The sequence below is a fragment of the Oncorhynchus masou genome, chromosome 19, assembly GCF_036934945.1.
Source record: "Oncorhynchus masou masou isolate Uvic2021 chromosome 19, UVic_Omas_1.1, whole genome shotgun sequence".
In the NCBI taxonomy this organism is placed as follows: domain Eukaryota; kingdom Metazoa; phylum Chordata; class Actinopteri; order Salmoniformes; family Salmonidae; genus Oncorhynchus; species Oncorhynchus masou.
The window spans coordinates 34,912,974-34,940,955 of NC_088230.1; the positions used below are offsets into that span (position 1 = coordinate 34,912,974).

The following is a 27,982-nucleotide window of genomic DNA, read 5'->3' on the forward strand; positions in this document are numbered from 1 at the left end:
AACCGTTATGGCTCCCTTTCTTTACTTCTCTCAGAATGGATTTGGGGAAACGTTGGGTGTTCTTCATCCAAAAGGCTGAGTGACGTGTCCGCCCGTCTCCTGGTCTGGGGAAAGCTGTACGCGAACCCCCCTGGAAGAGCAGGAAGCTGTACCGAACCCCCCTGGAAGAGCAGGAAGCTGTACCGAACCCTCCTGGAAGAGCAGGAAGCTGTACCGAACCCTCCTGAAGAAGAGCAAACCCTCCTGGAAGAGCAGGATGCTGTACCAAACCCCCCTGGAAGAGCAGGAAGCTGTACCGAACACTCCTGGAAGAGCAGGATGCTGTACCAAACCCCCTGGAAGAGCAGGATGCTGTACCAAACCCCCCTGGAAGAGCAGGAAGCTGTACCGAACCCCCCTGGAAGAGCAGGAAGCTGGACCGAACCCCCCTGGAAGAGCAGGAAGCTGTACCGAACCCTCCTGGAAGAGCAGGAAGCTGTACCGAACCCTCCTGGAAGAGCAGGAAGCTGTACCGAACCCTCCTGGAAGAGCAGGAAGCTGTACCGAACCCTCCTGGAAGAGCAGGATGCTGTACCGAACCCCCCTGGAAGAGCAGGAAGCTGTACCGAACCCTCCTGGAAGAGCAGGAAGCTGTACCGAACCCCCCTGGAAGAGCAGGAAGCTGTACCGAACCCTCCTGGAAGACCAGGAAGCTGTACCGAACCCCCCTGGAAGAGCAGGAAGCTGTACCGAACCCCATGGAAGAGCAGGAAGCTGTACCGAACCCCCCTGGAAGAGCAGGAGACACATCGCTCTGGATACAGTTCTATTCATCACATGTAATGGTCCATGTGGCAGTTGTCATGGTTTTTATGATTTTTGCATTGAAGATAAAAATGGGGGGTTTATCAATGTCATATTTTATTGTAAAGACATTCTGTTATATCTTTGGAGCCTTTTTGACTGCATATTTAATTTATTTCCCTTTACATATTCCCTGTAGCCCACCTGTCCAATATGTCTGTAAAACTTAATGTTTTAATAAATAGGCCTTTTTAAATGATTTTTCTTTGGATCAAATGCATGAAAATTGACGACTATTTTAGCCACAGTTTAGGCTATTGCATGTTTGTCTACTAATTTATAAAGAACACGAAAACGCCACCCTGATGCGCTAAATTATCGACATCGTTTAAAGACATCCACGGAGAAGCCAGGGATTGTTTTTGTTTTTGTGCCTGACAAGAGCCAGTAAGGTAATGATCCGTGGAGCGAGCTCTGCATCCTCCGTCAGCATCACAAGCTCTTTCTCACCGCATCCAGGATACACCGTAAGGAAAACGATACATCGTGAAGTCAGATAAATATCGTGTAGGCCTTTTCGGTATGTGTAACAGTAGCCAATGAGATTGAAAATATTGCATCTGTTGAATGTCGTTTATTGGTATATCCTGAATGTGTATGTATGACTGTTGCGGCCTCTGTAGCATATTTGCCCGATGGCGCACATTTTTGTTTTCACAGAAAAGATGCAAACCGCACGTATTGCCTAAATTCCAGATATAGGTTGATTTTGATTTACATGGCTAATTAGGATTACGCGTGCAACATTTTGCAATGTATTGGGCTATAGTACATGTATTTATGTTCTAGACATGATTTACAAATAAAACACTTAGCGTACCTGCGTAATAATGGATTTATTAGGATGGTTCTAGGTCAATAAACCAATGTCTACATACATCCGCAGTATTTGGACATAACGCGATTCCTATGGCCGAATGGTGTGTGATATTATTAGTTTACAGGGGGAAGGAACAACAAAAGTGTCAATTTGCACCATCTTTCTGTTAGTCAACTGTTTACATATGGGTTAATGATGGTTTCTGTCAGGTGGACATCCTTCTAAAATATAATTAGAATTACGTTTTCAGTTGCATTTTCTACTAAATACATGATTGATAAGCAACGTTATATATATTTTTTATCTCCCTATTGCAGACAGAGATGGGTTCGACGATCAGGTTGAGTAGAACCGTGTTGCTGGGCGTTCTGGTGTACATGGCGGGGCTGGCATCCGCCCGGAGCCCCCGCACGGCAGACCAAGTATCTGAGGCCGATATTCAGCGCCTCCTACACGGCGCCATGGAGCAGCTTGGCATCGCTCGACACAGGATCGAGTACCCCGCTCACCAGGCCACCAACATCGTGGGTCCCCAGAGTATCCAAGGTGGGGCCCATGGTTTAAAATAATCTGAGTTAAAGGAGTTGTCTGTTTTAGTCATAGTGCTGTAGTAGTTGGCTTGACCTAAAGTATATTTCAGGCTTGTTAATCTTAATTTTTTTGTATTTGTTGTCAATGAAGCAAAAAAGTACAGTAACGGTATTGTATCTGACAACTTGTTTAGTAATCAAACACTATACCTATAAAACAGTATGACGTGTAAGACTACAAGCCTAGTCTGTGTGTATCTGGTGTGTGTCATGATTTGGCACATGGGTCATGTCTAAGAAATATACTCTCCACTCTATTGCAGGCAATTTTCCATTGTGAAATTAAATTACATCTGTTTTGAAATGTTCCCTACCAGTAATTACACCACAGAGCTGTCTTGTGTCCAGTTCATAGCCTTGGATAAATCACTCAGCGACATCCCATATGTTCAAAAGTAGTGCACTTCATAGGGAATATGGTTATGGGCCCTGGTCAAAAGTAGTGTAGGGAATATGGTTATGGGCCCTGGTCAAAAGTAGTGCACATCATAGGGAATAGGATTATGGGTCCTGGTCAAAAGTAGTGTACTTTGGGGAATAGGGTTATGGGCCCTGGTCAAAAGTAGTGCACTTCATAGGGAATAGGGTTATGGGCCCTGGTCAAAAGTAGTGCACTTCATAGGGAATAGGGTTATGGGCCCTAGTCAAAAGTAGTGCACTTCATAGGGAATAGGGTTATGGGCCCTGGTCAAAAGTAGTGCACTTCATAGGGATTAGGGTTATGGGCCCTGGTCAAAAGTAGTGCACTTCATAGTGAATAGGGTTCCATTTTGTACATAGACATAATGGAGTTTAATAACAGGTCTACATCGATGTGGACCGGCAAGTAAGCTATTTTATATTGTACCAAAGCTCCTGCCAAATGTTCAAGAGTATTGAGGGGATATATTCTGTGGGAGAGAGGGCATGCATCTTGGAGTGAGGAAAATGTTTTGCCAATGGTTATAGTTCCCAGTGCCATTGTGGAGATCACATTTACATTTCAGGCCTTGGGTTTCTGTACTTGGGATTGTGTTTGGAGATGGGACATGTACAGTGATTTTGCAAAGTATTCAGACTCCTTGACTTTCTCCACATTTACAACTTTACAGCCTTATTCTAAAATTGATTAAATATTGTTTTTCCCTCATCAGTCTACACACTACCCCATAATGACAAAGTGAAAACAGGCTTTTTGATTATTTTTTTTACAAATGTATTCAGACCCTTTGCTATGAGACTTGAAATTGAGCTCAGCTGCATCCTGTTTCCATTGATCAGCGTTGATGTTTATACAACTAGATTGGAGTCCACCTGTTGTAAATTCGATTGGTCAAGAAATGGGCTCCCGAGTGGCGCAGCGGTCTAAGGCGCTTATAGTCACCACAGACACCCTGGTTAGATTCCAGGCTGTATCACAACCGGCCGTGATTGGGAGTCCTATAGGGCAGCGCACAATTGGCCAAACGTCATCCATGATTGGCCGGTGTAGGCCGTCATTGTAAATGAGAATTTGTTCTTAACTAGTTAATCTAGTTTAATGAAAGTTACATAAGGTTCAGAAAGTGAAGGCACACACCGTAGAGCTCCGAGACAGGGTTTGTATACCTAAAGTATGCACTGTACACAAATAACATATCTAGGCTTAGTATTGTATTCTGATATAGATTTCAATTTTACTTGCGCTAATCAAATTGTTAAAGCATCAGTCTTGGATCTTAATAAGCACAACACATTTATAACATATGAATTGGCTGACGTCGTACACGATTGGATAAAATGCTACACAACAAAAACTGGGGATCTGTTTTGGCTCGTGAGCACCACTTTCAAAACTACTGGCTGAAATTCAACAAGTTCTGGAGCGTCACTATAAAATGTAAGAACGGTAGTTAACATGCCCTGTCTGTCCCTGTCACAATTAAAAAAATATATATTCTTGTCATGTTCTGTTTCCTCCACTAGGTGGAGCCCATGAGGGGCTGCAGCACCTGGGTCCCTATGGAAACATACCCAACATCGTAGCTGAGCTGACAGGGGACAACATCCCCAAATACTTCAGTGAGGACCATGGCTACCCCAACCCTTCCAACCCATGTCCACTAGGAAAGACGGGTAAACAAATAGCTATATTTCTGTTTGACAAGGATTTCTCCTTTAGGCTTGGTGCCTAACTTTCAGTACCGTTACAGTCCTGCAAGACCACAAGACAGACATCAAGTTAGCTAAAGCAGGAACAGGCTTGCACTCAGCGAGGCTTTATCCTTTGTTTCTGTGTGGTTGGTTCTCTGTCCCTGTATCAAATGTTTTGTCACATGCGCCGAATACAACAGATGTAGACCTTACAGTGAAATGCTTACTTACAAGCCCTTAACCAACAATGCAGTTTTAAGAAAATACCGGCCCCAATTCTTTTTTTTTACGACATCGTCTGGTATTGAGGTCCTGGATGGCAGGAAAGATGGCAGGAAAGTTGGCCCTGGTGATGTACGCACTAACCTTGCTGTCGGAGGCTGAGCAGTTGCCATACCAGGCAGAGATGCAACCAGTCAGGATGCTCTTGATGTTGGTTCTACAGCTGCTTCTGAGGACCAACGCCAAATCTTTTCAGTCTCCTGAGGGAATAGGTTTTGTCGTGCCTCTCTTCACGACTGTCTTGGTGTGTTTGGACCATGTTAGTTTGTTGCTGTTGGGGAGGCAGGTAGCCTAGTGGCTAGAGCGTTGGCCTAGTAACCAAAAGGTTGCAAGATTGAATCCCCGAGTTGACAAGGTAAAAATCTGTCGTTCTGCCCCTGAACAAGGCAGCTAACCCACTGTTCCTATGTCATCATTGAAAATAAGAATTTGTTCTTAACTGACTTGCCTAGTTAAATAAAGGTTTTAAAAAATGTGTGGACCCCAAGGAACTTCAAGTTCTCAACTACAGCCTCGTCAATGAGAATGGGGGCGTGCTCGGTCCTTTTCCTGTAGTCCACAATCATCTCCTTTGTCTTGATCACATTGAGGGAGATGTGCAAGGACAACAACCACACGGTAAGGTCTCTGACCTCCTCCCTATAGGCTGTCTCATCGTTGTCGGGGTTCAGGCCTACCACTGTTGTCATCAGCAAACTTAATGATGGTGTTGGAGTCGTGCCTGACCGGGCAGTCATGAGTGAACAGGGAGTACAGGAGGGGACTGAGCACACACCCCTGAGGAGCCCCTGTTTTGAAGATCAACGTGGTGGATGTGTTACCTACCCTTACCTCCTGGGGGTGTTCTGTCAGGAAGTCTAGGATCCAGTTGCAAAGGGAGGTGTTTAGTCCCTGGGTTCTTAGCTTAGTGATGAGCTTTGAGGGCACATTGGTGTTGAACACTGAGCTGTAGTCAATGAACAGCATTCTCACATAGGTGTTCCTTTTGCCCAGGTGGGAAAGGGCAGCGTGGGGTGCAATAGAGGTTGCATCATCTGTGTATGTTTGTGCGGTATGCAAATTGGATTGGGTCTAGGGTTTCTGGGATAATGGTGTTGATGCATTTCATGGCTACAGATGTGAGTGCTATGTGTTGGTAGGCAGGTAACCTTTGCTTCCTTGGGCACAGGGACTATGGTGGTCTATTTGAAATATGCAGATATTACAGACTCAGTCAGGGACAGGTTGAAAATGTCAGTGGAGACGCTTGCCAGTTGGTCAGTGCATGCTAGGAGTACACATCCTAGTAATCAGTCTGGCCCTGCAGCCTTGTGAATGTTGACCTGTTTAAAGGTCTTACTCACATCGGCTACGGAGAGCGTGATCAGTCATCCGGAACAGCTGGTGCTCTCATGCATTACTTGCCTCGACGCGAGCATATACAGTTGAAGTTGGAAGTTTACATACACTTTAGCCAAATGGATTTAAACTCAGTTTTTCACCATTCCTGGAGACATTTAATCCTAGTAAAAAAATTCCCTGTCTTAGGTCAGTTAGGATCACCACTTTATTTTAAGAATGTGAAATGTCAGAATAATAGTAGAGAATTATTTATTTCAGCTTTTATTTCTTTCATCACATTCCCAGTGGGTCAGAAGTTTACATACACTCAATTAGTATTTGGTAGCATTGCCTTTCAATTGTTTAACTTGGGTCAAACGTTTCAAGTAGCCTTCCACAAGCTTCCCACAATAAGTTGGGTGAATTTTGGCCCATTCCTCCTGACAGAGCTGGTGTAACTGAGTCAGGTTTGTAGGCCTCCATGCTCGCACACGCTTTTTTAGTTCTGCCCAAAAATTTTCTATGGGATTGATACCAGGGCTTTGTGATGGCCACTCCAATACCTTGACTTTGTTGTCCTTAAGCCATTTTGCCACAACTTTGGAAGTATGCTTGGGGTCATTGTCCATTTGGAAGACCCACGCTTAAACTTCCTGACTGTCTTGAGATGTTGCTTCAATATAGCCACATAATTGACCTTTCTCATGAAGCTATCTATTAGGTGAAGTGCACCAGTCCCTCCTGCAGCAAAGCACCCCTACAGCATGATGCAGCCACCCCCGTGCTTCACGGTTTGGATGGTGTTCTTCGGCTTACAAGCCTCCTCTTTTTCCTCCAAACATAGCGATAGTCATTATGTCCAAACGGCTCTATTTTTGTTTCATCAGACCAGAGGACATTTCTCCAAAAAGTACAATCTTTGTCCCCATGTGCAGTTGCAAACCATAGCCTGGCTTTTTTATGGTGGTTTTGGAGCAGTGGCTTCTTCCTTGCTGAGCGGCCTTTCAGGTTATGTCGATATAGGACTTGTTTTACTGTGTATATAGATACTTTTGTACCTGTTTCCTCCAGCATCTTCACAAGGTCCTTTGATGTTCTGGGATTGATTTGCACTTTTCGCACCAAAATACGCTCATCTCTAGGAGACAGAACGCGTCTCCTTCCTGAGTGGTATGATGGCTGCGTAGTCCCATGGTGTTTATAATTGCGTACTATTGTTTGTACAGATGAACGTGGTACCTTCATGTGTTTGGAAATTGCTCCTAAGGATGAACCAGACTTGTGGAGGACTACAATTTTGTTCTTGAGGTCTTGGCTGATTTCTTTTAATCCCCCCCCCCCCCATTATGTCAAGCAAAGAGGCACTGAGTTTGAAGGTAGGCGTGAAATAGAGCCACAGGTACACATCAAATTGACTCAAATGATGTCAATTAATCAGAAGCTTCTCGAGCCATGACTTCCTTTTCTGGAATTTTCCAAGCTGTTTAAAGGCGCAGTCAACTTAGTGAAAAACTTCTGACCCATTGGAATGGTGATACAGTGAAATAACCTGTCTGTAAACAGTTGTTGGAAAAATAACTTGTGTCATGCACAGTAGATGTAGATGTCCTAACAGACTTGCCAAAACTATAGTTTGTTAAAAAGAAATCTGTGGAGTGGTTGAAAAACAAGTTTTAATGTCATGTCTCCAACCTAAGTGTATGTAAACTTCCGACTTCAACTAAGTTATTTAGCTAGTGTCACTGGGCAGCTCTCGGCTGTGCTTCCTTTTGTGGTCTGTAATAGTTTGCAAGTTCCTGTCGCGTCGGAGGCGTTGTAGTACGATTCAGTCTTAGTCCTGTATTAACGCTTTGCCTGTTTGATGGTTCGTTGGAGGGCTTAGTAGGATTTCTTATAAGCTTCTGTTTTAGAGTCCCACTCCCTGAAAGCTGCAGCTCTACTCTTTTGCTCAGTGCGAATGTTGCTTGTAATCCATGGCTTTTGGTTGGGTTATGTACGTACAGTCACTGAGGGAATGACGTCCTCAATACACTTATTGATATAGCCAGTGACTGATGTGGTGTATTCCTCAATGCCATCGGAAGAATCCCGGAACATGTTCCAGTCTGTGCTAGCAAAGCAGTCCTGTAGTTTAGCATCTGCTTCATCTGACAACTGGTGCTTCCTGCTTTACTTTTTGTTTGTAAGCAGGAATCAGATTTACCAAATGGAGAGCCAAATTGTACACGTCTCTGTGTGGAGTAAAGGTGATCTATAATTTATTTTGCCCTCTGGTTGGACATTTAACATGATAATAGAAATGAAGTAAATCTCCTTTAAGTTTCCCTGCATTAAAGTCCCCGGCCACTAAGAGCTCCGCCTTTGGATTAGCTTTTTCCTGTTTGCGTACGGTGGTATACAGCTCATTGAGTTAGGTTTTAGCGGCAGCGGTATGTTCTTACTGTCGTCGTTCAGCCACGACTCTGTGAAACATAAGATATTACAGTTAATGTCCCGTTGGTAGGATATATGTGCTTTTCAGCTGGTCTCATTTATTTTCAAGCGATTGAACGTTAGCTAGCGGGACGGAAGGCAAGGGAAGATTAGCCACTCATCGCCTGATCCTCGCAAGGCATCTTGATCTTTTTCCACGATCTCCGTTTCCTTCTCCAGTGAATCACGGGGGGATCTGTGCCTGGTTGAGTGTCTGTAGTAGTATATCCCTCCTGTCCAACTCATTGAAGAACTCTTCGTCCAGTTTGAGGTGAGCAATCGCAGTTTTGATGCCCAGAATCTCTTTTCGGTCATAAGATGGTAGCAGTCACATTATGTACAAAACAAGTTATGAACAACGCAAAAACAAACAAAAAATAGCATGGGTGGTTAAGAGCCGGTAAGATGGCAGCCACCCCCTCCAGCTCCATCGACGTGTATTTTATATCTGAGGAATCCTCCTAGTACTTGTCCCTGACTCGTTATCGCTGCAGATCAGTGGCGGTCAGTGCCGTTTGTGATGGAGGACATTTTTTTTATTGTTTTTGTATCAGCATGGCCTTATTTCTATTACAGCATGTTGGATGACTGTCATTCATATTCCATTAACCCAGTTCAATGTAACATCGATAGGTTTAGGTTACTACATGATACTCACATTTCCCCTATACCAATCATGAGGTTGCTACAACCTGGCCCTCAAATTAAAGTTTAGAACATAGGTGTGCGCAGGTCGAGAGAAATCTGAGATGACAATGACACATGGACATACAGTGAAACATTCAATACCGCCTTCCACACTCTTGTCTGTGTCTAGCTTAACTAGGGTGTAATCATTATTCCAACAGTGGCAAATGGGAGTTTCTATTGGACAAATTTGGAGTATTTTTTATCATTTAATGTTCGTGTTTCATTTGCTTTTGTTCTGTTTTAAAGATTACTGACAGAGCCATAAGAAAATATTGCTTTTTTCAACATTTGGAATATATTTGGAATGAATAGACACCATTTAAAAAATTTTCAATGAACATTGATCAGCTAAATTTTTAAACAGTCACTTTCATAGCAGCCTCAAATTGTATTCATTCTGAGATGACAATGACCATGGACATACAGTGAAACATTCAATACTCCACACTCTTGTCTCCTCTTAACTAGGGTGTAATCATTTTCCAACCAAATGGGAGTTTTTTGTTTGTGTGACTGTTTTAGAAACGTTTTTCAACATTTGGTGGAATGAATACACCCCTGATCACGCATAAACAGTCATGACTTTTCCCTTTTGTTTGTGGACTTCAATGAACACATCAGCTGTATGTGACCAGGTGGAAAAAATCTTTCCAAGCCAAACCTTGTCATAACCACTTGTCACACTCTGACCATGATTTGCATTGTTTGTTTCTATGTTTTGTTTGGTCAGGGTGTGATATGAGTGGGCATTCTATGTTGTATGTCTAGTTTGTCTATTTCTATGTGTTTTGGCCTGATATGGTTCTCAATCAGTGGCAGGTGTTAGTCATTGTCTCTGATTGGGAACCATATTTAGGTAGCCGGTTTTGGATTGTGGTTGGTGGGTTATTGTCTATGTTTTGTTGCATGTTAGCACAGTGTTTCTATAGCAGTCACATTCGTCTTGTTAGTTAGTTTGTTTTGTTTAGTGTACTTTGTGTTTTTTCGTCAATCATTAAAGTATGCATTCACACCACCCTGCGCTTTGGTCTCCTCACTACGATGATCGTGACACCACTATACACAGCCGTTGTCTCCATATTAGCTAAAGTAACGTCTTTGTCAACATAGCTAATAGAATTAACGCGTTAGTAAACCCGCTACAATCATGCGGTAAAAAGCTTACCTTGACTTGGGAGTTCCAGTGTTGTTGGATAGTCATAGCCAGCTAACTAACATAGCATCCCTGTGTTTGAGCCGGGTGTTTGAGTAACTAAACTAGCCAGATGCATTTGTTAGCTAATTAAGTGAGGGAGAGAAATTGACTTGCTTCGCCTTCATTTTTTAAAAAGAATTTGTTCAAAACTGTTCAACTATTGTCTTTGAGTCAGCTACTCACATGTTATGCACTGCAGTGCTAGTTAGCTGTAGCTTGTGCTTTCAGTACTAGATTCATTCTCTGATCCTTTGATTGGGTGGACAACATGTCAGTTCATGCTGCAAGAGCTCTGATAGGTTGGAAGATGTCCTCCAGAAGTTATAATTACAGTGCAAGTCTATGGAAGGGGTTGAGAACCATGAGCCTCCTAGGTTGTGTAATGAAGTCAATGTAGTCAGAGAAGGACGGCAACTAGCTGTCCTCCGGATACACCGTGGTGCTACCCTATAGAGGTGCTGTTGAGGCTACTATAGACCTTCATTGTAAAAGTGTTTCTATCAATTATTTGGTGAGGTGAATATATATATATATACAGTATATATAAAAATGATGACTTTATCCATGTTTTACAATTAAATAAATCATTGAAATTCACTGAGGAGGATGGTCCTCCTCTGAAGAGCCTCCACTGCTGCAGAATAATCTAGGGTTTGCCTTGTCTATGTCCTTTTCTCATTTGGGAAAAAAATCCACTCTCCTCCGTAGCACCAGAAACCGATGAGTTGTCGAGGCGATGTCAGTTTTGTTAGTGTCCTCCCCTCTAACCACGTTCCATCAGGATAGTCGTGCGTGTCCTTCACGGAGGAGTTTTGATATCTGCCACACCACCTTTGAATCAGCTGTTTTAACCTCTAGCGTCGAGCAATCCCGTATCCGGGAGTGTAATCATAGCCTCAAGCTCATTAGCATAACGCAACGTTAACTATTCATGAAAATCGCAAATTAAATTAAATAAATATATTGGCTCACAAGCTTAGCCTTTTGTTAACAACACTGTCATCTCAGATTTTCAAAATATTCTTTTCAACCATAGCTACACGAGCATTTGTGTAAGAGTATTGATAGCTAGCCTAGCATTCAGCAGGCAAAATTTTCACAAAAACAAGAAAAGCATTCAAATAAAATCATTTACCTTTGAAGAACTTCAGATGTTTTCAATGAGGAGACTCTCAGTTAGATAGCAAATGTTCAGTTTTTCCAAAAAGATTATTTGTGTAGGAGAAATCGCTCCGTTTTGTTCATCACGTTTGGCTAAGAAAACCCCCCGAAAATTCAGTCATTTCAACACCAAACTTTTTTCCAATTTAACTCCATAATAATGACAGAAACATGGCAAACGTTGTTTAGAATCAATCCTCAAGGGGTTTTTCACATATCTATTCGATGATAAATCATTCGTGGCAGTTGCCTTTCTCCTCTGAACCTAATGGAAAAGTGGACGCAGCTGGAGGTGGCGCAATAATTTCGACGGAGGACACCAAGCGGACACCTGGTAAATGTAGTCTCTTATGGTCAATCCAATGATATGCCTACAAATACGTCACAATGCTGCAGACACCTTGGGGAAACGACAGAAAGTGTTGGTTCATTCCTGGCGCATTCACAGCCATATAAGGAGACATTCTAACACAGCGCATTCAAAATCTGGGGCATTTCTTCTATGAAATTTCATCTTGGTTTCGCCTGTAGCATTAGTTCTGGGGCACTCACAGACAATATCTTTGCAGTTTTGGAAACGTCAGAGTGTTTTCTTTCCAAAGCTGTCAATTATATGCATAGTCGAGCATCTTTTCGTGACAAAATATCTTGTTTAAAACGGGAACGTTTTTTTATCCAAAAATTAAAAGAGCGCCCCCTATATCAAAGAAGTTAATGAAAATCATGCATACGTAAAAGGAATAAGTAGCATGTTTTTATCTATAAAATGTCTTGAACAACTAACTTCATTTGTTTTGACTTTAGACAGTTATTTTTTGGATCCTAACCCCGTAAAAGCAATTTGAATGAGTGGAGGAGTCCATTTTTGTCCACATTCCGTCTCCTCGCCGCCTCTCCTCGTTGACCTTTTTATTTAAAGTTTTTTTTTTAAAGCGAGAGCGGATGCAGGAGTTGCACAGATCCAATGTTGAAAAATCTTGACCATGTCCTCTCTTTGCTTGTACTGTAGCGGCAGATGGTTGTCTGGAGAATGTCCCAGACACAGCAGAGTTCAGCAGAGAGTTCCAGAAGCATCAGCACTTGTTCGACCCAGAACATGACTACCCTGCTCTGGCCAAGTGGGTGAGTGACTAGGGCAACTTGGTAAAATTGCCTTCAGAGTGTACAGGCAACTTCACCCTCCTCCACTAGGCTCGAGTGGTTACAACCAAGCTGTGCCCCCTGTACCATTGAATAAGTCCATCTCCTTACCCTCTTTTAGGAAATGTTTTTCCGCTTGTATTAACTGACACCACACCCCATCTGTGGACACTAGACAAGTCAACCACGGAAGGGTCTCTGTTCCCTGAAAAGGCTCAAGCTATGTGTTTATGATTACAGAAAATAAAATCATGTGCTGTAAAACAATGGAAACATTCTTTGTCACTAACTTACTTTTGTCATTTCAGAACAAGGAACTGTTGTACCAGAAACTGAAGGGAGGACCCAAAAGAAGACAAAGGGTTATAACTGCTTTTCCTCAGCTTTTTTTGTTTTGTTATTGTTTGTTTAAGTTTTTGTATAAATTGTATCTGTGAAACCACATCAACACCATTGAGTTGTTATGCCCTGAAGGGGATAATGCCCTTTTACACTCACATTTATGGATTAAGTTGCATGTTGACCGACCAATGTCAATTTTGAATCCAGACTACATTCTTTCATTTCTCCGTCGATGATCACAAACGCCTCTGGAACACCTGTAGCTAACCTATTTAACGACAAGAATGTCATAAGATTTTATTTTAAATCCCAGCAACAACAACGCAATGTCGTATTTGTTCCTTTTTCCATTCCAGAGTGTCAATAACCCCTATCTGATGGGTCAGAAGCTGGACAACGTTGTAGCCAAGAAGTCTGTTCCCCACTACCCAGAAGAGGAGGACTATAGAACATCCACCTGAACCCACCCCGCGCTGTTCTATCTTTACTAACCCCACCGTGTCACATCACTAAAACTAAAGTAGATTCAAAATGACATCACAAAAGTATTGGGAGTGTTCTCTAAATATGACTTTAATCACCATTACATTTAGTTGAACTACGTAGCCTACTAACAACATTACATGCGGTAATAGCAGTATATTGATATGTACAACTTGTGTAAAAAAAAAAAAAACATTAAAAAAAAGGTATTATACTCTGCTATTTTCAGTTCTCAATCAATCATTGATCTATCAAAAGTATTAATACTCAGTTTATTTGTGTGCCTGTGATGTATGATCCACCCCGTGAAGCTGAATTTTCTGTTTTTATCAAACAAATATGTTGTTGATGTTTTGATCTGGTTTTGCTTCTTTCTTGTGTGGCCTTGTCAAGCCTTAACTAAGTCTCTTGCTGTTTTCTTTCTGATCATTTAAAATAAATGATTTACTCTGCAAGTTTCCCAGGTTTGAGCCATTTTTACAAGGATCTATCAGAGGATGACGGGCGTTGGAGGGGCGGGTACATCCCTCTACTGTACTTAAATCTGAGACAGTACAGCTAGACAGCAGTTTGTTTTGCCTCTTCCAAGAAGAGATCATACAGGGATAATTATATTTAAGCAATATCTTAATCCCGCAGGGAATCTTTCTGTCGTGTCGTTTGTGTAGGACACAGGTGAGCCAATCTAGCTATTTATCGTTTTCGCTCTACCAATTACGATGTTGAAATTATTCTATTAGTCTTAACTGTACGCTATAACCACTTGGAAATGTATTTGGTTTGACATTACTGCATAAACCTTGCTAAAAGGTATGCGTAATTTGTTCTGTTGATTTCCATGACGGCTTTAGTTGTAATTATTTAATATTCCATAGATCAGGATGAAGACGTCAGTCTTTGCCTCGGCCATGGTGTTGGGACTACTCTTCTGTCCGCAAAGGAGCGCAGGGGTAGGTGGCTACCAGGGTTCCTTTCAGCACCCATACAAATACAACTCCAGTCCCAACCAGTCTGAGCGCTCACCGCAGCAGCCACCACAGAATGGATTTGTCTCCCGCCAAATGGGGCCAGTAACTGCCAACGACGAGGTTCTAGAATCCAGCCAAGAAGCCTTACACGTCACGGAGCGCCGGTACCTCAAACTGGACTGGTGCAAAACGCAGCCGCTGAAACAGACGATCCACGAGGAAGGATGCCTCAGCCGCACTATAATCAATCGTTTCTGTTACGGGCAGTGTAACTCCTTCTACATCCCCCGACACATATACGAAGATGACGGGGCTTTCCAATCGTGTTCCACCTGTAAACCGAAAACATTCACAACTGTCACCTATACCCTCATATGTCCCGGCCAGTCACCCAGCTCCCGAAAGAAACGCGTCCAGCGCGTAAAGACGTGCCGCTGCGCTTCCATAGACCTGGATTAGGCCTAGTTAAAACCATAGGTGGACACAGTCTCTGTTGGTTTGCTTTCCACGGGAAGAATTAAAAGGTACCGACCAATGCATACAATTAAATGTGCTTCCATTGCAAAAACCGAATATGCACGAGGGAGAGAATATCCAATCTTAATCCAAAAAGGGGAGATCAAAAGACAACGAAACCAAGGGATGGAACTGTTGAAAACCATTCCAAAACCCTAAACTGGTAGCTATGCCAACCCCAACAGACTCCCCAGTGTAATGTATGGGACTATAATGACTGGTTTGGCATAATTGACTGGTTTGGCACATTGTAAATGGCTTATGGCTTCGAGCGTAATGGTTTTTTAATGATATTGTTGGTTTGCGCCTAATACAAATAACAGTATCACTGTGGATACCAGAAGGTTTGCGCATGTTTGCCATTTAAAATAAGGCGAAAAAGCCACAGTGTAAGAATTTAACAGACTATTTTTGTAAACCGTTGAGAGAATATAGTGTTTCCACTGTGTGGAATATGAGTTGGTGGATGCGTTCACTACCAGAGCGCTAGACGAGTGTGGTGTTCATGAATATTGGCTTTTCTTTTAATACTTTGCCCCTGTTTGACGTCACTTAATGGACTTGTTATTGTATTAATCATGTATATAAAGTGGTTGCTGAATAAACTCATGATTGTACACCTTATTGAACTAGTTTGTGTTGTTGGGGTTGTAACAACAGACTGATTGCAAGATAAAGTACATAAATTATATATATATATATTAATATGATTTAATATCAGAAAACAGACAACTGAATATCAAATCTATATTTCATAGAAAGTTTACCATACAATCGAGATACATTGTCTTATTAATTTGTCCAGTTATTAAATCAGCTATTAGCCTTTTTTTTATATAAATATGTTTTTTTTAACAGGGCAGTGCTAGGATGAGGTGCAGAATAAAAAAACAACTAATTTAACATAAATATTTATCATCCTATTGCCAGTATCCCATTGGTCAGTGAATGCATCTGCAACTTTGTGACCTCTGAACCCATTGTAAAAGGGGTTTCCTCTAGTGTCCAGCGAGGGCAGGGTCAATGGGCATCCAGGACAGTACAGTGTTCCAGGCTTGGTCCATAACAGGGTGGGCAGGATCAGAGACGAGTATGATCCTGACCACTCCCCTGTGTGGGTGGCTAAGGGGTGGTGACGGGAGAAGGTGTGAGGAGTCCCCAGTCCTGTGTGGGTGGCTAAGGGGCGGTGATGGGAGAAGGTGGGAGGTGTCCCCAGTCCTGTGTGGCTGGCTAAGGGGCGGTCACGGGAGAAGGTGGGAGGAGTCCCCAGTCCTGTGTGGGTGGCTAAGGGGCGGTCACGGGAGAAGGTGGGAGGAGTCCCCAGTCCTGTGTGGGTGGCTAAGGGGCGGTGACGGGAGAGGGTGGGAGGAGTCCCCAGTCCTGTGTGGCTGGCTAAGGGGCGGTCACGGGAGAAGGTGGGAGGAGTCCCCAGTCCTGTGTGGGTGGCTAAGGGGCGGTGACGGGAGAGGGTGGGAGGAGTCCCCAGTCCTGTGTGGGTGGCTAAGGGACAGTGATGGGAGAAGGTGGGAGGAGTCCCCAGTCCTGTGTGGCTGGCTAAGGGGCGGTGACGGGAGAAGGTGGGAGGAGTCCCCAGTCCTGTGTGGGTGGCTAAGGGGCAGTGACGGGAGAAGGTGGGAGGAGTCCCCAGTCCTGTGTGGGTGGCTAAGGGGTGGTGACGGGAGAAGGTGGGAGGAGTCCCCAGTCCTGTGTGGGTGGCTAAGGGGCGGTGACGGGAGAAGGTGGGAGGAGTCCCCAGTCCTGTGTGGGTGGCTAAGGGGCGGTGACGGGAGAAGGTGGGAGGAGTCCCCAGTCCTGTGTGGGTGGCTAAGGGGCGGTGACGGGAGAAGGTGGGAGGAGTCCCCAGTCCTGTGTGGGTGGCTAAGGGACAGTGATGGGAGAAGGTGGGAGGAGTCCCCAGTCCTGTGTGGCTGGCTAAGGGGCGGTGACAGGAGAAGGTGGGAGGAGTCCCCAGTCCTGTGTGGGTGGCTAAGGGGCGGTGACGGGAGAAGGTGGGAGGAGTCCCCAGTCCTGTGTGGGTGGCTAAGGGACAGTGATGGGAGAAGGTGGGAGGAGTCCCCAGTCCTGTGTGGCTGGCTAAGGGGCGGTGACAGGAGAAGGTGGGAGGAGTCCCCAGTCCTGTGTGGGTGGCTAAGGGGCGGTGACGGGAGAAGGTGGGAGGAGTCCCCAGTCCTGTGTGGGTGGCTAAGGGACAGTGATGGGAGAAGGTGGGAGGAGTCCCCAGTCCTGTGTGGCTGGCTAAGGGGCGGTGACAGGAGAAGGTGGGAGGAGTCCCCAGTCCTGTGTGGGTGGCTAAGGGGCGGTGACGGGAGAAGGTGGGAGGAGTCCCCAGTCCTGTGTGGGTGGCTAAGGGCGGTGATGGGAGAAGGTGGGAGGAGTCCCCAGTCCTGTGTGGGTGGCTAAGGGACAGTGATGGGAGAAGGTGGGAGGAGTCACCAGTCCTGTGTGGCTGGCTAAGGGGCGGTGACGGGAGAAGGTGGGAGGAGTCCCCAGTCCTGTGTGGGTGGCTAAGGGACGGTGACGGGAGAAGGTGGGAGGAGTCCCCAGTCCTGTGTGGGTGGCTAAGGGGCGGTGACGGGAGAAGGTGGGAGGAGTCCCCAGTCCTGTGTGGGTGGCTAAGGGACGGTGATGGGAGAAGGTGGGAGGTGTCCCCAGTCCTGTGTGGGTGGCTAAGGGGCGGTGACAGGAGAAGGTGGGAGAAGTCCCCAGTCCTGTGTGGGTGGCTAAGGGACGGTGATGGGAGAAGGTGGGAGGAGTCCCCAGTCCTGTGTGGGTGGCTAAGGGACGGTGATGGGAGAAGGTGGGAGGAGTCCCCAGTCCTGTGTGGGTGGCTAAGGGACAGTGATGGGAGAAGGTAGGAGGAGTCCCCAGTCCTGTGTGGGTGGCTAAGGGACGGTGATGGGAGAAGGTGGGAGGTGTCCCCAGTCCTGTGTGGGTGGCTAAGGGACGGTGATGGGAGAAGGTAGGAGGAGTCCCCAGTCCTGTGTGGCTGGCTAAGGGGCGGTGACAGGAGAAGGTGGGAGGAGTCCCCAGTCCTGTGTGGGTGGCTAAGGGACGGTGATGGGAGAAGGTGGGAGGTGTCCCCAGTCCTGTGTGGGTGTCTAAGGGGCGGTGACAGGAGAAGGTGGGAGAAGTCCCCAGTCCTGTGTGGGTGTCTAAGGGGCGGTGACAGGAGAAGGTGGGAGAAGTCCCCAGTCCTGTGTGGGTGGCTAAGGAGCAGTGACGGGAGAAGGTGGGAGGAGTCCCCAGTCCTGTGTGGGTGGCTAAGGGGCGGTGACAGGAGAAGGTGGGAGGAGTCCCCAGTCCTGTGTGGGTGGCTAAGGGACGGTGACGGGAAAAGGTGGGAGGAGTCCCCAGTCCTGTGTGGGTGGCTAAGGAGCGGTGACAGGAGAAGGTGGGAGGAGTCCCCAGTCCTGTGTGGCTGGCTAAGGGGCGGTGACAGGAGAAGGTGGGAGGAGTCCCCAGTCCCCTCACACATCAACCCATCACTCTTCTCATTAATGTCTTTTCTTCTCTGTCCTGTTCTTCTCTGTTCTGTCTCTCAGCTTGTGTTCACCATGTTTGCTTCTTTCTGGCGCAGTCTCTCTTTCTGTCAGGGCAGGGAAAGGGGTTTATTGTTTTTCATTAGGGACAGTAAGCAAATTGTCTCCACATACTGTACTGTACTGGCTTTTAAGTAAGCCTTGTCCAACTAAGTCATTAAGCCTTGTCCAACGAAGTCATTAAGTAAGCCTTGTCCAACTAAGTCATTAATTAAGTAAGTCTTGTCCAACTAAGTCATTAAGTAAGCCTTGTCCAACGAAGTCATTAAGTAAGCCTTGTCCAACTAAGTCATTAAGTAAGCCTTGTCCAACTAAGTCATTAAGTAAGCCTTGTCCAACTAAGTCATTAAGTAAGCCTTGTCCAACGAAGTCATTAAGTAAGCCTTGTCCAACTAAGTCATTAAGTAAGCCTTGTCCAACTAAGTCATTAAGTAAGCCTTGTCCAACGAAGTCATTAAGTAAGCCTTGTCCAACTAAGTCATTAAGTAAGCATTGTCCAACGAAGTCATTAAGTAAGCCTTGTCCAACGAAGTCATTAAGTAAGCCTTGTTCAACGAAGTCATTACGTAAGCCTTGTCCAACGAAGTCATTAAGTAAGCCTTGTCCAACTAAGTCATTAAGTAAGCCTTGTCCAACTAAGTCATTAAGCCTTGTCCAACTAAGTCATTAAGTAAGCCTTGTCCAACTAAGTCATTACGTAAGCCTTGTCCAACTAAGTCATTAAGTAAGCCTTGTCCAACGAAGTCATTAAGCCTTGTCCAACTAAGTCATTAAGTAAGCCTTGTCCAACTAAGTCATTACGTAAGCCTTGTCCAACGAAGTCATTAAGTAAGCCTTGTCCAACGAAGTCATTAAGTAAGCCTTGTCCAACTAAGTCATTAAGTAAGCCTTGTCCAACTAAGTCATTAAGTAAGCCTTGTCCAACTAAGTCATTAAGTAAGCCTTGTCCAACTAAGTCATTAAGTAAGCCTTGTCCAACGAAGTCATTAAGTAAGCCTTGTCCAACGAAGTCACTAAGTAAGCCTTGTCCAACGAAGTCATTAAGTAAGCCTTGTCCAACGAAGTCATTAAGTAAGCCTTGTCCAACTAAGTCATTAAGTAAGCCTTGTCCAACTAAGTCATTAAGTAAGCCTTGTCCAACTAAGTCATTAAGTAAGCCTTGTCCAACTAAGTCATTAAGTAAGCCTTGTCCAACTAAGTCATTAAGTAAGCCTTGTCCAACTAAGTCATTAAGTAAGCCTTGTCCAACGAAGTCATTAAGTAAGCCTTGTCCAACTAAGTCATTAAGTAAGCCTTGTCCAACTAAGTCATTAAGTAAGCCTTGTCCAACTAAGTCATTAAGTAAGCCTTGTCCAACTAAGTCATTAAGTAAGCCTTGTCCAACGAAGTCATTAAGTAAGCCTTGTCCAACGAAGTCATTAAGTAAGCCTTGTCCAACTAAGTCATTAAATCAAATCAAATCAAATTTTATTTGTCACATACACATGGTTAGCAGATGTTAATGCGAGTGTAGCGAAATGCTTGTGCTTCTAGTTCCGACAATGCAGTAATAACCAGTAAGCCTTGTCCAACGAAGTCATTAAGTAAGCCTTGTCCAACTAAGTCATTAAGTAAGCCCTGTCCGAGTCAGAACAGCCCATAGGGGGAGGAGAATTTCACACTTTTGAGGCCCAGTGGAAGAGTTATTATGCATGGAAAAGTAATTCAATTATTCAATCAAACCCAGGTTCCTGAGATAGATCAACAAATATAATTGCACTGGTTTTGCCTGAATCCCAAAATCTATAAAAATAGATGATGCTTATAACTTAGCCCCAAAATCTGGTTAGCGTGAAAGATGACTGATCATGATCCTATCTATCGTACTGTGCAGTGCAATGGTGTTGCTTTAAACCCATAGAATGACATAACTGTAATATATCACTATATACACTGAGTGTACAAAACACCTGTTAAATCCACTTCGGTGAAGGTGAGGAGGCAGGTCAGAGGTTAGAGATGTTTAAGCCTTGAGACAATTGAGACAAGGATTGTGTATGTGTGCCATTCAGAGGGTAAATGGGCAAGTGTCTTTGAACAGGGTATGGTAGTAGGTGCCAGGGGCATCGGTTTGTGTCAAGAGCTGCAACACTCAACAGTTTCCTGTGTGTATCAAGAATGGTCCACCACCCGAAGGACATCCAGCCAACTTGACACAACTGTGGGAAGCATTGGAGTTAACATGGGCCAGCATCCATGTGGAACGCTTTCAACACCTTGTAGAGTCCCTGTGGAACGTTTTCAACACCTTGTAGAGTCCCTGTGGAACGTTTTCAACACCTTGTAGAGTCCCTGTGGAACGTTTTCAACACCTTGTAGAGTCCCTGCCCCGTCGAATTGAGGCTGTTTTGATGGCAAAACTCAAAACAGGAAGGTGTTCCTAATGTTTTGTCAACTCAGTGTATATCTCTCTATACTCTCACCAGACTGTTAGGGTATCTTTATCCACTCAGTGTATATCTCTCTATACTCTCACCAGAATGTTAGGGTATCTTCATACCACAGCATCGTTGAACCGTTGTTTCTGATTGGCTTGAAGGGCATCTTATTTTAAAGTGTGCGTCGCCCCACAGACCTCCCAGTCACAGCCGGTTACGACAGAGCCTGGGCGCAAACCCAGAGTCTCTGATGGCACAGCTGGCACTGCAGTACAGTGCCCTTAACCACTGCGCCACCCGGGAGGCCCTTGAAGGGAATCTTTGAGTGTGCATTATTTCTCTTTATAAACTGGGTGGTTCGAGCCCTTATTGGCTGACAGCCGTGGTGTATCAGACCATGTATCACGGGTATGACAAAACATTTGTTTTTACTGCTCTAATTACGTTGGTAACCAGTTTATAATAGCAATAAGGCACCTCATGGACTTGTGGTATATGGCCAATATACCACGGCTAAGGGCTGTATCCAGGCACTCTGCATAGCGTCGTGTCTAAGAACAGCACTTAGCCGTGGTATATTGGCCATAATGTTTATCTTGCTTATGCCGCTCTGTCATTGCTCTTCCATATATTTATATGTATACATTCTCATTCCATTCCTTTACTTAGATTTGTATATATAAGGTAGTTGTTGTGGAATTGTTAGATATTGCTGCACTGTCGGAACTAGAAGCACAAGAATTTCGCTACACTCCCATTAACATCTGCTAACCATGAGTATGTGACAAATACAATTTGATTTGAGTTTCCACACCACCTCATGCTTTATTGCTTAAGTAATGCACGGCAATAACCATGAAATTCATTCTAACATGTTTTCTGTTTGTGTTGAGTTGAGTGGCAATGTTTCCCTGAGACTCACCACACTGTTAGGGTTCATCAGATGTGATGGATAGTCGATAGTGGTGCTCAGGGCTCTATACTGTATGCAGGGGCCCAGCTTTCACGGGGGCCGGGGGAACATGATGACCCCCCACCCCCGTATTCTGAAATTGCATTTTTGTTCCCCCCCCCCAGTTTTATCATTGGAATGTGATACAAGATGAGGCAACGGTGAGCTTTAGGACCATGTGGACGCCTCAGAGGGGTTGGAGAGGCTGTTTGGATTATTTATCCAACCAGATAAAAAAAAAATCTATGTCCCTCCCTCACTTCTAAAACCAAAGTTGCACCTCCTGACTATATGTCTATCTTAAGTTTGAGTTGTGTTGTTCTCACCAGACTGTTAGGGTTGATCTTCCTAGTTTCCACCTTCTTGTCTGCTGTAATCTTCTTCACCGACAGCTGAGCCTCTTTCAGTCTGAGAGAAAGAGGGAAGGATGGGGAAAAGAGCAGGTTCACATCAGTTTCATAGTGAGAGTGCTGACCTAGGATCAGCCCCCCCCCCAGTCCATGTAATCTTAGGCACTGTGATCTGAATTGATCCTAAATCAGAACTCTGAGACACTTGATACGCACGCCCCCCAGGAGTCAAGTTCACATCAGCCTCGGACCCGGTAACATACAGGAGATTCGACCGATGTTCTAGATAGAACAATGTTTTCCACAAGATCACAATCTTCAGACAGACAGACAGTCTCATTCAGTCAGTCAGTCTGGTCCCGTGTAGCTCAGTTGGCAGAGCATGACGGTTGCAACTCCAGGGTTGTGGATTTGATTCCCACCGAGGGACGGGTATGATAAGTCCGCTCTGGGTAAGAGCGCCTGCTAAATTAATAAAACGTAGAACAGTGTTACTCAACTATCAGTCAGTCCGTGGACCGGAAGTGTCTTTGTAGGATGTAGCAGATGGGTGATGGCGGCCATCTTAGATAGCCATCATCCTGTTTTAGTCAATTCTCAAGGGGATTATTAGTTATATAAGCAAATAATACACGGTCAAATCCAAGTAATATATATTGTATTTGTCTATTAGATGTTTTTATCCACTGAAGTGAATACTTAATATATAATAATAATATAATAATAATATATAATGTTTTATGTATGTGTATGTGATCCCTGTGGGAATTAAATAGCTACAGTCTTGGAGCTACAGTAGTTCACTGTGTTTGTAGCCGTAACTGACCAGGGTTTTGAACCCGGGTCTTCTGCACGCCACAAGACTGAGCCTGGGGAGCTAACGCAAGTCATCAGTTCTCTGGCAAGGTTACATCAACACAAGGGTGGTTGCAAATGACCTCTTTTGCACACACGCACACACACGTGCACGCACGCATACACACACCTCTCTTTGGAGATATTCTTGTTCTCTCTCCTCCACCTGGTCATGAAGTCGGTACAGAACTCAAACCACAGCATAAAGAAGTGACCTGTCGCCACCTCGGTCTCTCCTGTCTTGGGCTTCAGCCCAAAGAACGTCACCAGCTCGTGGAATCTGAGGAACGGAGATAAGGGAAGAGGGTGTTAGAACTTCTGGTCCAGTGAATCTCTCGTATACTAATTGAATTACTGTAGACGGCAGTATCGCCCTGTGGAGCTCTTCAATTCAACTTATTTTGTCATAAAGGCTATGTAGAAGTAGAACGAGAGAGGTGTGTTTTCAAACCTTTTTTGTGCAAACATCAACTGGGCATGCACGTCATCATGTTCTTTATGCGCTGCAAATGAAGTATACAAAATTGTATAACATATAAATGAAATACATACACCGGCATGCAAAGACAAGCACTGAGAAGGTACTGTACTGTACAATGGTTTTGGAGCCAGACAACCTTTTTCTTCTTAAAAACACACATTTTACACGCAATTCTCCCACAAAGGGGCTGTTTTGCTGCCTTAATTGTAACAAACCCTATCCTTCGGTGTTTCTATAATGGTCTATGATTCTATTTCAATCCAAAGACTTAGAGCCATGCAGAACATAATCTCTCTCGCTCTCTCTCTCTCTCGCTCTCTCTCTTTCGCTCTCTTTCGCCCTCTCTCTCTCTCTCGCTCTCTCTCTCTCTCGCTCTCTCTCTCTCGCTCTCTCTCGCTCTCTCTCGCTCTCTCTCGCTCTCTAGCTCTCTCGCTCTCTAGCTCCCTCACTCTCTCTCGCTCTCTCTCTCACTCTCTCTCTCTCTCTCGCTCTCTCTCGCTCTCTCTCTCTCGCTCTCTCTCGCTCTCTCTCTCTCTCGCTCTATCTCTCTCTTGCTCTCTCTCTCTCTCTCACTCTCTCTCTCTCTCTCTCTCTCTCTCTCACTCTCTCTCTCTCACTCTCTCTCTCTCTCTCTTGCTCTCTCTCTCACTCTCTCTCTCTCTCTCTCTCTCTCTCTCTCGCTCTCTTTCGCGCTCTCTCTCGCTCTCTCTCTCGCTCTCTCTCACTCTCTCGCTCTCTCACTCTCTCTCTCACTCTCTCTCGCTCTCTCTCGCTCACTCTCTCTCGCTCTCTCTCTCTCTCTCTCTCTCTCTCTCGCTCTCTCTCTCTCTCTGAACAGTTTCTCCCACTGAACGTTCTCCCTATCTGTCTCTCTCCAGAGTCCCAGTACACACTGCCTGATCCCTATCTGTGTGTCTAGCCTCTGAACTTCACCGTAAGCTGTCTATCTTCCCCTCAGACCCATATCAAGCCTCTAAAAAAGACAGATAAGAAATTTGCCATGGCAACAGGATGTATGCTTCCTTATCTGAGAGCTAGAGACAATTGAATAATTATGATAGGAGCAATGTGAGGAGGGAGGGAGAAAGAGAGATAGAGAGCAAAAGAGAGAGGGAGCAAGATATATATATATATATATATATATATATACACTACTACTACTACTAACTACTACTAACTACTGTTGTTGTGTCACCATACTACTAACAACTGTTGTTGTGGTGTCACGACACTACTAACTACTGTTGTTATGTCACTATATTACTAACTACTACTACTAACTACTATTGTTGTGTCACTATACTACTAACTACTGTTGTTGTGTCACTATACTACTAACTACTACTACTACTACTACTACTACTAACTACTGTTGTTGTGTCCCTATACTACTAACTACTGTTGTTATGTCACTATACTACTAACTACTACTACTACTACTACTACTACTACTAACTACTGTTGTTGTTTCTCTATACTACTAACTACTACTACTACTACTAACTTCTACTAACTACTGTTGTTGTGTCACTATACTACTAACTACTGTTGTTGTGTCCCTATACTACTAACTACTGTTGTTATGTCACTATACTACTAACTACTACTACTACTACTACTACTAACTACTGTTGTTGTGTCTCTATACTACTAACTACTACTACTACTACTAACTTCTACTAACTACTGTTGTCGTGTCACTATACTACTAACTACTGATGTTGTGTCACTATACTACTAACTACTGTTGTTATGTCTCTATACTACTAACTACTGGTGTTATGTCACTTTACTACTACTACTACTAACTACTACTACTATTTACTAATTTCTACTGTCACTACTACTGTTGTTATGTACTACTAACTACTACTACTACTACTACTACTACTAACTACTGTTGTTGTGTCTCTATACTACTAACTACTATAGTTGTGTCACTATACTACTAACTACTACTACTACAACTAACTACTACTACTACTACTACTACTACTAATTACTGTTGCTGTGTCCCTATACTACTAACTACTTTTGTTATGTCACTATACTACTAACTACTGTTGTTGTTTCTCTATACTACTAACTACTATAGTTGTGTCACTATACTACTAACTACTACTACTACTACTACTACTACTACTAACTACTACTACTACTACTACTACTACTAATTACTGTTGCTGTGTCCCTATACTACTAACTCCTGTTGTTATGTCACTATACTACTAACTACTAACTACTACTACTACTACTAACTACTGTTGTTGTGACACTATACTACTACTACTACTACTACTACTACTAACTACTATTGTTGTGTCACTATACTACAAACTGCTGTTGTTGTGTCACTATACTACTAACTACTACTACTACTACTACTACTAACTACTGTTGTTGTGTCTCTATACTACTAACTACTACTACTACTACTAACTTCTACTAACTACTGTTGTTGTGTCACTATACTACTAACTACTGATGTTGTGTCACTATACTACTAACTACTGTTGTTATGTCTCTATACTACTAACTACTGGTGTTATGTCACTTTACTACTAACTACTACTACTACTAACTACTACTACGAACTACTATTGTTGTGTCACTATACTACTAACTACTACTACTACTACTACTACTACTAACTACTGTTGTTGTGTCTCTATACTACTAACTACTATAGTTGTGTCACTATACTACTAACTACTACTACTACAACTACTACTACTACTACTACTACTACTACTAATTACTGTTGCTGTGTCCCTATACTACTAACTACTTTTGTTATGTCACTATACTACTAACTACTGTTGTTGTTTCTCTATACTACTAACTCCTGTTGTTATGTCACTATACTACTAACTACTAACTACTACTACTACTACTACTAACTACTACTACTACTACTACTACTACTAATTACTGTTGCTGTGTCCCTATACTACTAACTCCTGTTGTTATGTCACTATACTACTAACTACTAACTACTACTACTACTACTAACTACTGTTGTTGTGACACTATACTACTACTACTACTACTACTAACTACTATTGTTGTGTCACTATACTACAAACTGCTGTTGTTGTGTCACTATACTACTAACTACTACTACTACTACTACTACTACTACTACTAACTACTACAACTACTGTTGTTATGACACTATACTACTAACTACTGTTGTTATGTCACTATACTACTAACTACTGTTGTTATGTCACTATACTACTAACTACTACTACTACTAACTACTGTTGTTGTGACACTATACTACTACTACTAACTACTACTACTACTAACTACTGTTGTTATGTCACTATACTACTAACTACTACTACTAACCACTACTACTAACTACTGTTGTTATGTCGATATACTACTAACTATACTACTACTAACTACTACTACTACTAACTACTGTTGTTATGTCACTATACTACTAACTACTACTACTACTACTAACTACTGTTGTTGTGACACTATACTACTACTACTACTAACTACTACTACTACTAACTACTACTGACTACTGTTGTTATGTCACTATACTACTAACTACTACTACTAACCACTACTACTAACTACTGTTGTTATGTCGATATACTACTAACTACTACTACTACTAACTACTACTAACTACTGTTGTTATGTCACTATACTACTAACTACTACTACACCTACTAACTTCTACTAACTACTGTTGTTGTGTCACTATACTACTAACTACTGTTGTTGTGTCACTATACTACTAACTACTGTTGTTGTGTCTCTATACTACTAACTACTGGTGTTATGTCACTTTACTACTAACTACTACTACTACTAACTACTACTACTAACTACTGTTGTTGTGTCACTATACTACTAACTACTGCTGTTATGTCACTATACTACTAACTACTACTACTGACTACTAATCACTGTTGCTGTGTCACTATACTACTAACTGCTGTTGTTGTGTCACTTTGCTACTAACTGCTGTTTTTGTGTCACTATACTACTAACTACTACTACTAACTACTGTTGTTGTGTCACTATACTACTAACTACTATTACTACTACTACCTACTGATGCTATGTCACTATACTACTACTAACTACTACTACTACCGTTGTTGTGTCACTATACTACTAACTACTACTAACTACTGTTGTTATGTCACTATACTACTAACTACTACTACTACTAACTACTGTTGTTATGTCACTATACTACTAATTACTACTACTACTACTACTACTACTAACTACAACTAACTACTACTACTAATACTACTACTAACTACTACTAACTACTGTTGCTGTGTCACTATACTACAAACTACTGTTGCTGTGTCACTATACTACAAACTACTGTTGTTGTTTCACTATACTACAAACTACTGTTGTTGTGTCACTATACTACAAACTGCTGTTGTTGT

The 27,982-nt window shown here is 43.3% G+C and overlaps 3 protein-coding genes across 5 annotated transcripts in view; 2 read left to right on the forward strand and 1 right to left on the reverse strand.

Annotated features, from left to right (window-relative positions):
• Positions 1 to 1,216: 1,216 nt before the first annotated feature.
• LOC135506225 (neuroendocrine protein 7B2-like) lies at positions 1,217 to 13,905 on the forward strand. 2 transcript variants are annotated; one of them, XM_064925745.1, is made up of 6 exons: positions 1,217 to 1,310; positions 1,981 to 2,209; positions 4,198 to 4,347; positions 12,495 to 12,607; positions 12,934 to 12,987; positions 13,324 to 13,905. In XM_064925745.1, the coding sequence occupies exons 1-6, from the start codon at positions 1,239 to 1,241 to the stop codon at positions 13,426 to 13,428; spliced, it is 723 nt and encodes a 240-aa protein (XP_064781817.1). In that variant the 5' UTR covers positions 1,217 to 1,238; the 3' UTR covers positions 13,429 to 13,905. The 2 variants fall into 2 exon arrangements, with proteins under 2 accessions (XP_064781817.1, XP_064781818.1); XM_064925746.1 differs by having other exon boundaries at positions 1,220 to 1,363.
• A 96-nt stretch (positions 13,906 to 14,001) lies between these two features.
• Positions 14,002 to 15,558, forward strand: LOC135506226 (gremlin-1-like). 2 transcript variants are annotated; one of them, XM_064925748.1, is made up of 2 exons: positions 14,002 to 14,125; positions 14,331 to 15,558. In XM_064925748.1, the coding sequence occupies exon 2, from the start codon at positions 14,332 to 14,334 to the stop codon at positions 14,875 to 14,877; it is 546 nt and encodes a 181-aa protein (XP_064781820.1). In that variant the 5' UTR covers positions 14,002 to 14,125; position 14,331; the 3' UTR covers positions 14,878 to 15,558. The 2 variants fall into 2 exon arrangements, with proteins under 2 accessions (XP_064781820.1, XP_064781819.1); XM_064925747.1 differs by having other exon boundaries at positions 14,004 to 14,125; positions 14,326 to 15,558.
• A 2,740-nt stretch (positions 15,559 to 18,298) lies between these two features.
• Positions 18,299 to 27,982, reverse strand: part of LOC135505661 (uncharacterized) — a 76,692-nt gene continuing 67,008 nt past the window's right edge. Inside the window, exons 16-19 of the mRNA XM_064924708.1 lie at positions 23,520 to 23,571; positions 23,199 to 23,348; positions 22,190 to 22,271; positions 18,299 to 18,541 (exon numbers count right to left, since the gene is read on the reverse strand). Coding sequence (XP_064780780.1) covers positions 18,494 to 18,541; positions 22,190 to 22,271; positions 23,199 to 23,348; positions 23,520 to 23,571 — 332 coding nt within the window. The 3' untranslated portion in view covers positions 18,299 to 18,493. The remainder of the gene's footprint in view (positions 18,542 to 22,189; positions 22,272 to 23,198; positions 23,349 to 23,519; positions 23,572 to 27,982) is intronic.

Coding starts and splice junctions, on each gene's coding strand:
- LOC135506226 (XM_064925748.1), top strand. CDS start 14,332: ATGAAGACGTCAGTCTTTGCCTCGGCCATGGTGTTGGGACTACTCTTC.
- LOC135506225 (XM_064925745.1), top strand. CDS start 1,239: ATGATCCGTGGAGCGAGCTCTGCATCCTCCGTCAGCATCACAAGCTCT. Junction 12,608..12,933: donor ACCCTGCTCTGGCCAAGTGG/GTGAGTGACTAG, acceptor TTGTCATTTCAG/AACAAGGAACTGTTGTACCA. Junction 12,988..13,323: donor GACCCAAAAGAAGACAAAGG/GTTATAACTGCT, acceptor TTTCCATTCCAG/AGTGTCAATAACCCCTATCT.